The 17509-nt window shown below is 41.3% G+C and overlaps 1 protein-coding gene across 2 annotated transcripts in view; it reads right to left on the reverse strand.

Moving 5' to 3' along the window:
- Positions 1–17509, reverse strand: part of CTNNAL1 (catenin alpha like 1) — a 520895-nt gene that overhangs the window by 220431 nt on the left and 282955 nt on the right. For both annotated transcript variants that reach the window (XM_033930656.1, XM_033930655.1), the window contains exon 2: positions 7009–7198. In XM_033930656.1, coding sequence (XP_033786547.1) covers positions 7009–7198 — 190 coding nt within the window. The remainder of the gene's footprint in view (positions 1–7008; positions 7199–17509) is intronic.

The raw sequence follows: 17509 nt of genomic DNA on the forward strand, positions 1-17509 counted from the left end.
GTGTTTTATAAAGTTTATAGCATAGCTGGCCTACCCAGTGAGGTGTTCCTAGTGGTGGTGGTGGCAGCGTGTCAATGTGTTGAGAGGAAGAGGTGGTCTGGGAAATTCTGCTGAGCAAACTCCAGACCCATTTCCACCCCCCAGTTAGTCCACTCCACTCAACTGGTTCACACACTGAGTGGGTCTTTGGGTGTTGTTTTGGAATCTCTTCCAGTGGTTTATCAGTATCTCCTTCTGGTCCAAGGAAGGAAACTTTGTTATCCTTAGCATTGACCTACAGAATATGTTTGTACAGCACTGCTTGTGTGGCATTAGGCTATGTAGTGATCGAAAGAAATAAACAGACCTTTGCACATTTTTGCACTATATGGTGGGTGTATGAGGAGATTCACATTTCCTGCACAGCTAAGTCCATGTGAAGTTACCTTGTGCTGTATTTGACATCTAGCAAGGTCTCTGTTTGAAAGGAAAGATCTAAACTTAAAAATGAAGTGGCCAGAAGTTATGGTAAAAGCAGATAGTGTAGCTGGTTTTAAGAAAGATTTGGACAAATTTCTGGAGGAAAAGTCCATAATCTGTTATTAAGACATGGGGGAAGTGTCTGCTTGCCCTGGATCGGTAGCATGGAATATTGCTACTCTTTGGGTTTTGACCAGGTATTAGTGTCCTGGATTGGCTACCATGAGAATGGGCTACTGGGCATGATGGACCATTGGTCTGACCCAGTTAGGCTATTCTTATGTTATGTTCTCATCTGTAGGGGCCTTTGGTTTCACTTTTTATTTTAATGTATTTTTTTTCTGGGAACTTATCAATGTTTTTTTTATAATGGAAGAGAATTAATGTGTGTGGGATGAGGGGGTAACTAATTTCTTCAGCTAAATAATTCAATCCACCTCAAACAGACATAGGAGAACTCACGCACCATTCACACACCCTCCAACCAAAAACGTCGAAAGAAAAAAACTGTTCGACAACCTCCTAGCCATTCGAGCTGCAACACTCGACCCCCAACTCTACAACCAATTGACATCGACCATAGACTGCAAAACCTTCAAAAAAAAATAAAAACCTTTCTATTCAAAAAACACATAAAAACGAACTAACACAATTAGAACTGTCCCAAACATCACCTGCAACTACTCCATATGTACTTCTGATGTCATGACAATTCAGACATAATTTATTTTATGTTATGTTTGGAATATAAGAAAATTTTCACTGCCTGTTCTATTCTGACCATTTATTACGTTTCATGGTCATTACAAAAAATTTTTTTTTCCATGGGGGGGATGTCAAAAAACGATGGGCCCCAGGTGCCACATACCCTAGGTACGCCACTGGACTGAACACCCAGACATGTCATCTAAATAGTGGGCACCTTACAGGGCACTCCTGTGAACTTCACAAAAAAGGTGCCATGTCTTCATCTCACTACAGCTCCATTTTTAGGACTTGGATATCGCCGTGATGACATCATGCACATGATTGACATCATCATGTCGATGTCCGCTTGTGTGTGAAGGCCCTCCAGGTGGGCCCTGAAACGCCAGTAGGGGGTGCCAGAAGGGCCAGAGAGGATAGGCGCTGGCGCCCACTGATTGCCTACAGGACGTGCCTCTCGACATGAGAGGCATTTTTTTTTTCTCTTTTTTTAAGAAATGAATCGCAGTTCTAGAAATGATTTAAATTTATTTATTGAAAATTTCTAAAATTTACATCCAAGTATCAACTTGAAAACAGGAAGTCATAAAAAATGGAGAAAAATAATATACAGAAGAATAATCAACTTTTGGTCAAGAGGGGGGGGGGGATCAACAGAAATATACAGTATAGACTTGGAGGGGCATAATAAAAAAAAGTGTAAGTCCCCTTTTGGTCTAAGGCCCTAAACGCTGAAAGTAGCAGCAGGGAAAATGTCCATTCTAAAAAAACCCGTCCAAAATGAATTTCTTTTTTTTTTGAGATTGGCCTACCTCTACGTTCAGCAGTTTAATTGCCCAGACCACCACTATGTTTAACCTTAGAACACATTATTAACCAAAAAATTGCCCAAGTCCCAAATGCCCAAAACAAGACCTTTTAGGCAAAGGAGGGGCCAGTCCTTCGCCTAAAAACTAGATTCTGTAACTGGCACCTGTCAAAAACAACACCGGTTACAGAATCCCCCCTCCCCCCACAATGATCGCAGCAGGAGTGCACGGGAGGGGGGGGGGCCATGATCAGGAGGACCTGGGATCCCTCCTGGCCGTATTTGAGAGATTCGGGGGAATTTGGGGGCTCCCTCCTGCTGGTGTTGTTGGGGTTTCGGGGAAAGGTGGATCACGATTGCAGCAGGAGAGATTGGGCATTTCTTCTCCCATGATCGCGATCCTTCTCCCCCGAACTGCTGCAAACCGTGGCAGGAGAGATTGGGCATCTCTCTGCCGCAATTCACGGCAGTTCGGGGGGGGATCGCGATCGTGGCAGGGGAGATGAGGCATCTCTCCTGTCGCGTTCGTTGTGGTGGGGGGTGGGCAGGTTGCCTGGGCTGCTGAGCTAATCGTGATCAGCTCAGTGGCCCCTTTCATCTTTACAGGACCTGGGCCTGTTCACTGTTGGACTCAATCTTTCTTTGGGGAGGATTTCCTTTGTTAGATCCTCTTTGATATCCTTGTTCTTCCTATATGGTTACTTTGCTGTTCGTGACTCCTTTGTCTGGATCATTTGCCATTCTCAATAAAAATATATTTTAAAAAAAGACAAGTGTAGAGAGAGCTCATTCGAAAGTACAGGTTCTAGACTTTTAAAAAAAAACTTTTGTTCAGATGGGGGATTACATCAAGGACCTATTGTCTGTGTGAGAACGTCTGGAAGAAGTAGGAATGCAGTGGGCAAAACTGAAAGAAGCTATTGTATGGGCAATAAACCATTTTGTAAGGAAAGTAAGGAAAAAGAAAAGAAGGCTGCTTTGGTTCTCAAAACTAGTAGCTAAGAAGGTAAGGAAAAAGAGGTTAACTTTTATAAGCTACTAAAGATCTCAGAAAGTGAAAGACAGGCGAAAAGATAAAAGAGACTGGTTGAATAATCAGGAAAGCAAAGATGCAAATGGAAGAAAAAAATAGCTGACATGGTAGAAGGGGGAACAAAACATTTTTTTAGATATATTAGCGATAGGAAGAAGTGCAAAACTGGCACTGTGAGACTCAAAGGTGGAGAGAAATATGTAGAAGCTGATAAAGATAAGGCTGAACTGCTTAACAAATATTTCTGTTCTGTGTTCACAGCTGAAGACCTGGGAACAGGACTACAGAAGACAAATGCAAATAGGGCTGGAGGTATGATAGACATAAGAACATAAGAATAGCCTTACTGGGTCAGACCAATGGTCCATTAAGCCTAGAGCCCCTTCTCATGGTGGCCAATCCAGGTCACTAGTGCCTGGCCCAAACCCAAAGAGCAGCAACATCCCATGCTACTGCTCTAGAGCAAGCAGACCCTGATTGATTTTTACAGTATTATGTTCATGAGGTGCTAGCTAAAGATGGACAAAGCGATGGGGCTGGATGGTGTACATCTAAGGTTACTGAAGGGACTTGGGAAAGTTCTGGAAGGCTCTGCTGCCTGATCTTTTCAATGATTCCCTAGAGTCGGGAGTGGTAGCGGAGGACTGGAAAAGGGAGGTGTGTTCCCTCTCTACAGTGGCGTAGCGAGGGTGAGGTGCAGTTTAGAAATATTTTAATAAATAAACTATATTATTTTATGTGGTGTTTTATCCACCCTTTCTCTCTGCAGTCCCTTTACTTTTGATTTGTAGTTCCTTTCTATTTTCATGATTATATTGTTATTGTGAACCATTCTATTATTCCTTAAGGAATGGCAGTAAATTAAATAAATTTAAACCATAAATAAATAAAGATGCATGCATGCATGCATGATCCATACCATATCCATACTCTCTAAACTTCTCCTAACTCATGCTCAAACCAACACCACAAAATACCTGAACAATTTTGACACCTTCCTTCCCTCCAACCTAATTATACTGTAAGCTGTCCTGTTACTGTTTGTATTGGTTTATGCTGTATAATCCATGTTTGACAGTATTCTCTATAAAATCAACTATTGTGTATTTAATTTTTGACTAATTTAGTGTTTCCAGGTATGGTACTTTGGTTTAGCTAATTGCTAATGCTTGAATTAATGACAGTCTCAGTGAAAGCAGGCAGCTTTGTAAGTAATCACATCTAATGGGCTGCAGCATCACTGTATTTTAGCTGTAGAGCAGTGTTATTTCTTTTTCAGATAGTATCTAAGGGGCTCATAATAATAATTTAAAAAAAGACGTTCAAAAAGTGGCCTAAATCGGTACTTGGACGATCAAAAAGATAGATCGTCCAAGTACTGATAATCAAAGCTGGTTTGTATCTAAAACCAACTTAGGCTTTTACCCTGCCTCTAAACGCCTAAAGCGAAAAGAGGCATTTTTAGAGGAGGAGAAAAGGCGGTGGGTGGCGGGAGGTGGGCTGACCTAGACTTAGTCGTACAGCAAGTATAACCAAAAACTTTAACAGGTTGCCTACTCGGCACTTATACGTTTTGACTTAGACCAAGTCAAAACAGGTATAAATTCCGAAAGGGGGCCACTGAGCTGATCACGGCTCCCACGATTAGCTCAGCAGCCCAGGCAACCTGCCCACCCCCCACCACAACGATCGCGACAGGAGAGATGCCTCATCTCCCCTGCCACGATCGCGATCCCCCCCTGAACTGCCGCGAATTGTGGCAGAGAGATGCCCAATCTCTCCTGCTACGGTTTGCAGCAGTTCGGGGGAGAAGGCTCACGATCATGGCAGAAGAAATGCCCAATCTCTCCTGCTGCAATCGTGATCCACCTTTCCCCGAAACCCCAACAATACCAGCAGGAGGGAGCCCCCGAATCTCTCAAATACGGCCAGGAGGGATCCCAGATCCTCCTGATCATGGCACACGCACACCCACCCACCCACCCCCCGTGCACTCCTGCCGCGATCGTTGCAGGGGGAAGGGGGATTCTGTAACCGGTGTTGTTTTTGACAGGTGCCAGTTACAGAATCTAGTTTTTAGGCGAAGGACTGGCCCCTCCTTTGTCTAAAAGGTCTTGTTTTGGGCGTTTGGGACTTGGGTAATTTTTTGGTTAATAATGTGTTCTAAGGTTAAACACAGTGGTGGTCTGGGCAATTAAACTGCTGAACGTAGAGGTAGGCCATTCTCAAAAAAAAAAAAAAATTCATTTTGGACGTTTTTTTTTTAGAATGGACATTTTCCCTGCTGCTACTTTCAGCGTTTAGGGCCTTAGGCCAAAAGGGGACTTAGACTTTTTTTTATTATTAATAATAATAATAATAATAACTTTATTTTTATATACCGCCAGCTATCTTGCGACTTCTAGGCGGTTTACAATAAAGAATCTGTGAATACAGTGAAAGAAAATGTAAATACAATAAAGAGAAACTTTACGTACAATGAATTAAAGAGTATAGCAGTGTATATCTCAATACAATAAAGGGAAACTTTACGTACATTGGATTAAAGAGTATAGCGGTATACATCTCGTGCAATGGATTAAAGAGTATGGTAGTATACATTTGATAATATTAATAATGTTGGCAACAGTTTGTGTGTTGCAAGGCTAGGAAGTGCCCAGCTATTTACACAGAAGTAGAAATGTTCCGTAAATTGAGTAGAGTGTTCATAGTTAGTGGTTAGGGGTTGGGTCTGACAGGTCGCATGATCAGGTATGATCAGGTATGTGATGATGTTACGGGGGGGGTTGATGTTCCGGTTCGTTGCCTAGGTATTTCAGGAATAGGTGGGTTTTTAGGTGTTTCCTGAATTCTTCATAGTTGTTTGTTTGTGCAATTAGTTTTTCTAGGTCCTTACCCCATATGGCTGCTTGATATGATAGCAGTTGTTGATGGTGTCTCTTATATTTGCACCCTCTAGCCGGTGGGGAGACAAATTTCATGTGTGTTTTTCTTTCGTGTCTGTTGGTTGGGAATGAGAAGAGATCTGTAATGTATTTTGGGGCTAGACCATTTAATACTTTGAAGCAGAGACATCCTAGCTTGAACTTTGTGCCCCTCCAAGTCTATACTGTATATTTCTGTTGATCCCCCCTCTTGACCAAAAGTTGATTATTCTTCTGTATATTATTTTTCTCCATTTTTTATGACTTCCTGTTTTCAAGTTGATACTTGGATGTAATTTTTAGAAATTTTCAATAAATAAATTTAAATCATTTCTAGAACTGCGATTCATTTCTTAAAAAAGAGAAAAAAATGCCTCTCAGTTCCTCATAGATTTCAATATAATTGAGCATAGCTGAAATTAAATTTCTACGCCAGCTGTGTGACCATTCTGCAGGAATAAACTTTTATCATCTGGTATCAAGTGTGCCTCACCAGGCAGACTACCCATATCTGTTCACCCCACGGCTACTTTTTCTTATATAAAAATAGTTACTATCTGGTTTGCTTGCCAAAGCTTGGTCTGCACTAATTGAATGTCATCTTGTGCTTTTTTGACTGCCTGCTTTTTGCTGGATCCTAGTTAGGTGGGACTTTTGGGTTTTTTTTTATCCTGCTCCAGTCCCTGCTGGATCGTAATCATTTTTTTTTTGCCTTTATCATCATGTATCACCCTGCACTTGTTTCTCCATTAGTTTCCCCCTGCTTTCTGGGTTCAGACGGTAAAGACATGGTGGCCACCAGCCCCAGAGGGCTCAGCTCAAAACAGAAGGTGGCTGCAATCACTATTCATCTTGGTGAGCACCTTTTGTGAGCTATGAATCACACTGTCGGGTTCTGAAGTACTCTAATAGGTTTCATTTCATCGGAAATTAGATGTATAGATTTTGACATTTCCTTTCTGAACATACCAATTCCAATCAGCTCAGTAGTATATTCCATTTGCTTAGTTATTCACTAGTTTTCTCATCATAAATTGGTATATCATGAAAGTCCTATGGATTTTTAAGCAGTCGCATACCTGCTCGCTTTGCCTCACTGCATGCCACGCTCATTTCTTCTTTCAGCTCCCGGTTTTCATTGGCTATGGCTTCACCTACTGTAATAAATCTTCCGACTGCCTGGTTAACTGCCTGTCCCACCCGCTGAATCGCTTGCAATGTCTTGTCTGACTTCTTTGGCTTGTCTTTATGGTTGATAAGCGTGGTGATCTGTGAACAAATTGAAAACAGAAATGAAATGATACATCTGGAATGAAACAGTGTCATCTTAACAAAATGCACTGAAAAGCGTCACATTCAAACACTCCATCTCACTGCGCCCCTATACAGGATGTTTAGATCAGTGTCTGACTACATTATTTTGTTCTTTTGCTGCACCGTACACTCACCAATTTGAAGGAAGAAGCACTGAAGTATTCATAAAGAAGGCTATTCTTATTTATTTCTTTGATTTTTTTTATCCCGTCCTCCCAAAGGAGCTCAGAACAGGTTACAAATCAGATACTCAGTCATTTTCCCTATCTGTCCCGGCGAGCTCAGTCTATCTAATGTACCTGGGGCAGTGGAGGATTAAGTGACTTGACCAGTGTCACAAGGAGCAGCGCGGGTTTGAACCCAGAACCTCAGGGTGCTGAGGCTGTAGCTTTAACCACTACGCCACATTCTATTGGGCAATGCCTCCTTGTATGCTGTCCAACAGAGCATCAGGAGAGCCAATTCTATAACAAACCCTAGAAGCCCAGACTGTTACAGAGCGTTAGCGCATCCGCACACCTTGCACTTCCATGCCCACAGTTACACCAGCCATAGACCTGGCGTAACTGCAGGCACCTAGATGTGGCAAGGGCTAACGTAGTTTGCTTATTCTTTAAGTAGCACGTGTAAATGGCAGCCCTGCCCCTGCCTTTCCTATGCTCTACCCATGTGAGTATCCCTGCATTTATGCGCAATGCTACATATGTGTATATTGTTACATAACTTCTCAGTCACTCTGCTGCCATTTACACACATAAGCTGGGTTTTTTTGTTCATTTATGCGTGCAAGTGGCACATTAACTGCAAGGAACCTGTTCTAGAATTGCCCTTAAAATACACATTCAGGGAAGAACTATTTTAACTAAAAAAGAAAAAAAAACAAATCTTGCCAGTAAGGATCGATGAACATTCTTACAGAAGAATTCAAGGTGGGGGAAAAAATGCATGTCTAGTTATTCTTAAAGAAACCAATTTCATGCTGCTCAAAATGACAACTGAAATGTGATGTTCCCCCCCCCCCCCCCCCCGAAACTAGAGCTGTCATGAGGAAAAGACTTCTGGAAATGTAAGAATATTCCTCCTTAGTATGCTATTAAAAATAACACTATAAGCATGCACAATAGGCAGCTAACTTATAAAATGTGTGCTTTTTTCTGCATATAAAGCCTGCTTATACATAAAGCTGCAACTGGTAGACATGGGTAAAAAGCAGACATATGGAAAGAGCGCATTCTTTACATGAGTAGTGTATAGGTGTTTCTTGCAGCATACTTTGTGTTGTGATGTATGTGCATTTTTACAAAATATACAAGTAAATGCACAAATTTCTGTCTTCCTTGGGGGAAGTATAACATTTGTACAAAAAGGAAACAACCTAAAGGGAAGCCTGGTCCTGGTCCATGGGGCGCTTATAAACATGTCATTCAGTCAGTTGTGAGGTCTAGCCTCGACTATTGTAATATCGTTCTACTTGGCTTGCTGTCCACTGTTTTCCATTCATTGCAGGTAGTACAAAAACCCGTCATAAGGACATTGTTTAGATTAACAAAAAGTGAACATGTATCTAACTATTGGCTTAAGATGGATTTCTGTGTCAGGTATAAGCTGCTGTTGCTAGTTTATCAGAGTCTGCATGGGTTGGTCCCCAAATACCTAATTGATTGTCTATTGCATTATATTGTACTCCCTACGTTGTGTACCTCTGGCCACTGGGATTTGAAGATCCCGACGAGAAAGGAGTTAAAATTGCAAACAACAAGGGCGGGTGTGTTCTCCTGTGTTGTTCCAGAGGAATGGAACAGGCTTCCGCAATATATAGTGCAACAGGGGAATTAGAAAACATTTAAAAGATTGCTGAAAGCCATCTGTTTTGCAAAATGAAATATGGTTGAAGAATGAGGGACTATGTTTGTGGTTACGAGAAGACGTGTTATGAACATTGATGCTTAATTGCTGCTAATCATTTTATGTTCTTATGTTTTTATATTGTATTTTTGTAAGGTTTTATGTCTGTAATGACATTTATTATGTTTGTTGATTTGTACTTTGCTTTGTATAAGGTAAATAATAAATAAACACACAATACAATACAATAAAAGAATGAGCTAAGTCCACAGAATTAAGATGCAAAAATTTATTGTTTATTCAAGAAATACAGCGCAAGTCCAAAAATCCAGATGCCAGATTTCCAGACCACCCGAAAATCCAGACTCTTTAAAACTGTGGTATCCAGACAGCATGAGAATCCAGACTCTCTACCCGTATCTCTTCCTACAAATACAGGTGCATCTCTTTCTCTGGCTTCCTTTCCCCATCCAGCATCTCTCTCTCTCACTCCCTCTTTCCCTCCTACTTACCTTATTTTTGCTGTTGTCCTTGGCTTCCTAAATGCAGCTAAAAAGATACTGAGGCAAGATCATGTTTCTGCTCACACAATCCTCCTTGGTCTGCTGGTTCCACTTCCTTTGATGGAGGAAGTCTATATCATAGGGGGTGGAACTGGCAAAGCTAGCAGCAACACACATAGATACAAGATCCTGCATTAGTGTCTTTACAGCTGTGTTTCGAAGCTAAGGACAACAGCACAAAGAGGGTAAGTAGAAAGGGAGAGAGAATTGCTGGATGGGGGAAGGAAGAGAGAGAGAGAGAGAGAAAGAGAGAGGAAGACACAGTCAGACATAAGCTGGATGGGGGGAAAGAAAGCCACAGAGTGAGAAAGAGACACTGGACAGGGGGAAGAAAGCCATAGAGAAAGAGAGAAAAAGACACTAGACAGGGAGGAAAGAAAGCCACAGAGTGAGAAAGAGACACTGGACAGGGGGAAGAAAGCCATAGAGAAAGAGAGAAAGAGACACTAGACAGGGAGGAAAGAAAGCCACAGAGTGAGAAAGAGACACTGGACAGGGGGAAGAAAGCCATAGAGAAAGAGAGATAGAGACACTAGACAGGGGGGAAAGAAAGCCACAGAGTGAGAAAGAGACACTGGACAGGGGAGAAGAAAGCCATAGAGAAAGAGAGATAGAGACACTGGATAGGGGGGGGTGAAGAAAGCCATAGAGAAAGAGAAATAGAGACACTGGACAAGGGGGGGGGAAGAAAGCCATAGAGAAAGAGAGATAGAAACACTAGACAGGGGGGGGGGAAGAAAGCCATAGAGAAAGAGAGATAGAGACACTAGACAGGGGGGGAAAGAAAGCCACAGAGTGAGAAAGAGACACTGGATAGGGGGAAGAAAGCCATAGAGAAAGAGAGATAGAGACACTGGATAGGGGGGAAGAAAGCCATAGAGAAAGAGAAATAGAGACACTGGACAGGGGGGGAAGAATGCCATAGAAAAAGAGAGATAGAGACACTAGACAGGGGGGGAAGAAAGCCATAGAGAAAGAGAGATAGAGACACTGGACAGGGGGGAAGAAAACCATAGAGAAAGAGAAATAGAGACACTGGACAAGGGGGGGGAAAGAAAGCCATAGAGAAAGAGAGATAGAGGACACTGGACAGAGGGGAAGAAAGTCATAGAGAAAGAGAGATAGAGACACTGGACAGGGGGGAAGAAAGCCATAGAGAAAGAGAGATAGAGACACTGGATAGGGGGGAAGAAAGCCATAGAGAAAGAGAAATAGAGACACTGGACAGGGGGGGGGAAGAAAGCCATAGAGAAAGAGAGATAGAGACACTAGATAGGGGGGGGGAAGAAAGCCATAGAGAAAGAGAGATAGAGACACTAGACAGGGGGGAAGAAAACCATAGAGAAAGAGAAATAGAGACACTGGACAAGGGGGGGGAAAGAAAGCCATAGAGAAAGAGAGATAGAGGACACTGGACAGAGGGGAAGAAAGTCATAGAGAAAGAGAGATAGAGACACTGGACAGGGGGGAAGAAAGCCATAGAGAAAGAGAGATAGAGACACTAGACAGGGGGGAAGAAAGCTATAGAGAAAGAGAGGTACTGAATGGGGGATAGGAAGAGAGAATAATGCTAGATGGGGGAAGACAGACAATGGATGGGGAGGAAGAGAGACAGAGATAGGGTAATACTGGATGGGGGAAAGAGACAGATAGGGTGAATTTTAAACATACTGCCTGAAAATCTGGAAAATCAAAAAAATCCAGACCTCCCCAACCCCTAGCAGTCCAGATTTTTTGGACTTGTACTGTAAGTGCAGAAGAATAATGTGTAGCAAAAATGCTTCATCTGTTGGATAAGCAGCAAAATCACAACTCGAGATATCATCACTACCTAATATGTATTGATAGTTATGATAAATTTGCTTTTATTGATGTGTCAGAACCCCTGATGCAGGCGATTCTGCTGAAACACAGTTCCACGTCGAGTCCCTGGTTTTATCTGTTGAATGCACAGCACAAGAATATTTGGCTTCTTGAAGCCTTGAGATTTTATCTGTCGGATATGCAGCAAAAACGTTGTTACTGCACTTTTCTTGGATGCACAATACATTTTTGCATCTGAGCTCTGTGGAATATTTAGAACCAGGCCTCCATTTAGGTTTGACATATTTCCTTTTTGTACTGTTTTACCTGTAGAGAGATTGTTCTTCCTTCTTTTTGCATGTGTAAATTTGAACGTAAGAATGCATGCACTGGCCCTGGGTGCTAGTATTCCCAATATTTAAAAAGGCATAAAATAAGAGCCTTTTTGTAATTCTGACATGGACACTTCCCTGTAAATTGTATGATTTATAGGCATCCTCTATGTAAAATGCACTTTTCATTAAAGTTTCATGGAAAAGTATTCCATCTAAGCTTTCAACAAATTTGCTCTGTTGCTTTTGAAATGTCTATCATTATAATTGGCTATCTTTTATATGTAGGCTGGCAATTAGAATGTGCTATTTCTTACTGTTCTTAGTCATCCTCTTTATTCTACTCATGTTTCCAGATCTTAACCCTTTTTATAAATATTATTGCCCTTTATCAGACCCCTCAGCACATAAGCCTCTAAGAAAATAACCAATAACCAATTCATATTTCTTTTGACCAGATCTTCTGTACCGACTCTTCCTCCTCCCACCTCATGCAACCTCTCATTTAAGGTCATATCCTTCTATCTAATCTTTCAAAACATCGTGTATGTTATTAAGGAAGTTAAGAGCGATCAGAAAATATTTTGATAGTCATCTCTTCAGGGTAATTGTCTAGTGATTAGCTTTTTCCTAAGTGGACTACTGCAATGTAGTCTATCTGAGGTACTCTAAGGCTATTTTTAAAAGACTACAGACAATTCAGAATATAGCAGCCAGCTTAATTTTTTTCAGCGTGAAATTCTGAGCATCACCCCATTGTTTATAAGTTTACATTTGCAATTTAACATCTGCGTATTGATACTTAAGATTTTGTATGGTTCCACTAGAGCCACCCTCTTGGTGTCCTTTTCTTCTCAAGAGGATAAAATATTGGCTCTGAAAAATTACTTTAAGAAGAAGGATTTCCTGTGCAAAGTTTTTCCTCATATATCAAGGGCAACTCAGGTTAGGCAGAGGCAGTTCTTAATGCTTAAACCTAGGCTACTGGCCTTTAGAGCAACTTTTTTTTTCCTGAAATTCCTCTCTAAATGTTTAGTTAATTTCTCAGGAGTAAGCTATGTCTTTTATACAACCATAAGAATAGTCATACTGGCTTAGACCAACGGTTCATCTAGCCTAGTATTCCGTTTTTAGTGTGGCCAATCCAGGTCACATGTACCTGGCAGAAACCCACATAGAAGCAACATTCCATGCTACCGATCCCAGGGCAAGCAGTGGCTTTCCCCCCATATCTGTCTCAATAGTAGACTATGGCCTTTTCCTCCAGGAACTTGTCCAAACCTTTTTTTTTTTTTAAATCAGCTATGTTAACCGCTTTTAACATATACTCTGGCAACGTGTTTCAGAGCTCAACTATACACTGAGTGAAAAATATTTCCTTCTATTGGCTTTTAAAAGTATTTCCCTGTAACTTCAAGTATTTCCTAGTCTTTGTAATTTTTGATGGAGAAAAAAAAAAAAAATCAATCCATTTGTACCCATACTAAAACCACTCAGGATTTTATAGACTTCAATCATATCTCCCCTCAGTCGTCTCTTTTCCAACCTGATCAGATAGAAAGACTAATGTTGGAGAAGGAAGCTAAGTAAAATCCTAGGAGGGATAACTTGAGATCACTTTATTAGAAAGTATTATTACTACTACTTATCATTTCTATATCGCTGCTAGACGTAAGCAGAGCTGTAAATTAAGATAGTCCAGGTAGAGTGACTTAGGTTTTGATTTCTTTTATTTTCATGATTCCTCTTCCATGATGCGGGCTAAACTGATAATGTGTGCTTTTTATGTACTAATTGAAATTCTACATTTGTCTTATTCCTCCTTATCTGATTCTTTCAGTTCAACTATTACCAGGTGCTGATAGATACTGAAGATCTTTTTCAAAGCACTTAGACACCCAATATCCAATGTCAGGTCTAAAACATTCTTCTCATTTTCATTTCAAGCAGTAGTACTATGGAATTCATTGCCACATGAGATAAGAATGACAGGTCACTACGATATGTTTAGGAAAGTTAAAGTTGAAAATTTTTGTTATTAGGACCATGAGCTGTTTACTGACTTTTACTTTTAAGAGAATATTTCACAACTAGTCTTATAGCCCGTTACATTAACGGGTGCTAGAATATATGTGTATGTGTCTGTCTTTTTTATTTTTTCTCTCTCCTTAGCCGCTTTCTGTATTTCTGTCTGTCTTTTTTTTTTTTTTTTCCTTGGCTGTCCACTACTATCCCTTGCCTGATCCCCCTGTCCATTCTCCCTTCCTTTGACCTCCCGTGTCCTCCACCACCCCATCACTGCTCACCTTATCCAGCAGAAGTCCTTCTCCCTTTGTTTTACCTCCCCCTGTCCATCATCACCTCCTTCCTGCTCCCCCTGTCCAGCAGTAGGCCTGTCTTCATTTTTCTGCCCCCCTCCCTGTTCATCACACCTCTTCCCCTGTCCATCAACCCCTTTTCTGCCCCTCCATTTCCGTATGTTGCAGCATTTCCCTCCCACTCCACTTCCCTGTGCAGTATTTTCCTCCCCCCCATACCTTCCTCCTGAACTCCATGCCCTACTTATGTCGACATCCGCTTCGGGGGGGGGGGAGGAAGAGTGGGAGCGAGCTTCGGGCGGCCAGCAGCCGCCGCGGCCGACATCCGACTCGGGCCGCCGCGGTCGACATCCGCCTCAGGGGGGGAGGAAGAGAGAAAACAAGCTTCGTGCGGCCAGCAGCCGCCGCGGCCGACATCCACCTCGGCGGAGGGGGGGGGAAGAAGACCGTAACTTGTTCAAGTACAGTCATTTGTTTCTAAATAATACTAAACAATCTAATATAATAAAACGGTAAGCCGCGCATGCGCACTTCCTAGCTACAGCTCACGGAAAACGGACGGACGCATAGGAACTGCGCATGTGCGGCTTACCGTTTTATTATATTAGATTGTTTAGTATTATTTAGAAACAAATGACTGTACTTGAACAAGTTCTCGTCATTTCTACCTGCACAGAATCTTAATAAGGAAGATGTAGGATATAAGAATCATTAAAAGATAAGAATTCCTCTATCTTCACTTTTCAAATGTATTGAATGTCTTCGTATGCTCTTTACTCTATGCATATTATTTCTATTAGTTTGTTGTGATTTATTCTATCAAATGCCTTTGGCATGGTCAATAAAGCAAAGATAATGTCTTCTGAATCATTCTATCCATTATCATTCTGATTAAGTATATACCATCTGTTGCTCCTCGTCATCTTCTAAACAAGCTGAGTCTCAGCTAGGCATTTTCCCACAACTGGTGTGAAATGCGAGATAATAAACTCTTTGGGAGAAGGTAAAGTCTGCACTGTCATGGCTGAGGATAGCAGAAATGGTTCTTTTATACTTTTAAAGCAGGAAGGAGCACTGCAACAAGCAACTTTAACTGGACCGAGCTTGGAGCCACAGCCCACTAAAGCAAGGGCCTCCAAATTGCTTTTGAGGATCACCAGTTGGTTGGGTTTTCAGGACTTCCACAATCAATATGCTTGAGAGCAAGAGACAAACTTATAAATACCTCAAAAATACTTAACTCAATGAAAATGCGTAGCATCATACTATCATACCCTAATGACAGTAATATTTTTTGAAGGAAAAGGATCTCAGTGCCTTTATGGTACAATAGATACAAAGGATATATATTTTTTCAGCCAAAGGCTTTCAAATCATTCATTTCATTGAAGATATCAAAAATCATTTAAAAACAAAAGAAGGTTTTTCAGGATCAGTGAAAGATACTACCATCCAGTGATAACCAACAGACTCTCAAGTTGTCTGTGGTTTGGATGTGTAAGATCCTTTTCCTTCAAGAAATATTACTGTCATTAGGTTATGATAGTATGATGCTATGCATTTTCACTAAGTCAAGTATTTTTTTGCTATTCTATTTTCCCCACTTCTACACACAAAACACCCCACTTGCCACAGTTAGAAAAAAAGATTACCTAGACTCACTAATGTAAATCCCTTTGCTGTAAGCCGCATTGATTCTATGCAGAAAATTGTGGGATACAAGAATTGTATTGTATGCTTAGCAAGATGCAATGCATGAGAAACTGCAGGCAGGAAAGGGCAGCAGGTGTCCAAATGCAAAACAAACAAAACCAAAACTTTCTCCCATCTATACACTTTTTATTCTTCATCTTTCTCTCACAATTGTCAATCCAATAACAAATAACATTCACAAGAGCTCAGCCATATACCTTTATCTGATACACAGCATGAAGTCCATTGCTGTCACGGCTTGAAATCTCTACCCATTTGCACACAATTCAACAAGGTTAAGGACACACATAAGGAATCCATCACTGCATCACCAATCTTGCATCTACAGGAGTCATTCCATTGCAAGGAGAGGGTTCTGTCATACATTTGGCAAGTACCCTATTGACTCCTACAAGTAGTCCATCACATAATATCCTGGCAAGGTTTCCTCTAGGCTAGGAGTCTCAAAATTTGGTCCCTGAGGGCCACGAGTCAATCAGATCTTCAGGATATTTTTAATGAACATGCAAGAGATAACTCTGCATAAAATGGAGGTAATGGGCATGCAATTCCACTTCATACATAACATTTCTATTCTGCACTATCAAAAGTTCTAGGCGGATTACAATGGAGACAATTAATTTGAGACAATAGACAATGAACAGACAGTGAAATTTACAGTGCAGGAATCAGTTCAAGATGGTTAGCAGAAGGATATCCTTGGAGAGACCCCATAGGCACAAAAGAATAGAATGGTTTTAATCTCCTTTTTATAAAATCCAAAGCTGGAGATTGTACGAAGAGTTGTGGGCAGGGTGTTCCAGAGTTTGGGACCAACAATACTGAAGAGTGATCTTCTGTAAGTTTCCAGTCAAACTAGTCGCGAGGATGGGAATTCAGAAAAAGATTGTCTGAGAAACGCAGCGTCCTGGTAGGCAGGTATCATTGTAACAATGTAGAGATAGGTGGGAGAGCTTTACAGGTCAGGCATAGAAAGCAATTCTCTGTTCTATTGGAAGCCAGAGGAGTGAGATAAGAGCTGGGGTTATATGGGCATGGTTCACTGTTTTGGTGATGATACGAGCAGTGGCATTTTGGGCAACTTGCAGGGCTCACAGATGTCACTTTAAAATTCCTACTAAAAGGCTGTTACAGTAGTCAAAGCAGGGAAAAACGAGGGCCTGAACTGCTGAGTGAAAGCTGGGGAAGGACAGGACCTCAAGTAAAAATATGACAACTTATAATTTTTATTATAGACATCCTGAAAACCTAACTGGCTTGCGGTGCTTGAGAAGTTTGAGACCCCTGCTCTAAACTGAGAGGCCCTACATACTAAACAGTGTCAATATTCATGGATGTAAACAAGCCAGGAGTATATTAATGAACCCATCCGAAGCCCAATGAGTAATTGTCCGTCAAGCCCCTTCCCTTGTTTAAAAGCAGACTGAAAACCCACCTTTTTGATATAGCTTTCAATCCTTAACCCTACTCCTCTGCCCTCCAACCCAGCCAGCTGATTAACCGTTCCCCTTAATTTTATCCATGACATCCTGTTTGTCTGTCTTGCCTGTTTAGATTGTAAGCTCTTTCAAGCAGGGACTGTTTTCTTACTCTTTGTGACTCTGTATAGTGCTGTGTGCATCTGGTAGCGCTATAGAAATCATTAATAGTAGCTACTTACTCTCTCTGCCCTATCTCCCTGCCTGGATAATA

The sequence above is a fragment of the Geotrypetes seraphini genome, chromosome 2, assembly GCF_902459505.1.
Source record: "Geotrypetes seraphini chromosome 2, aGeoSer1.1, whole genome shotgun sequence".
NCBI lineage: Eukaryota > Metazoa > Chordata > Amphibia > Gymnophiona > Dermophiidae > Geotrypetes > Geotrypetes seraphini.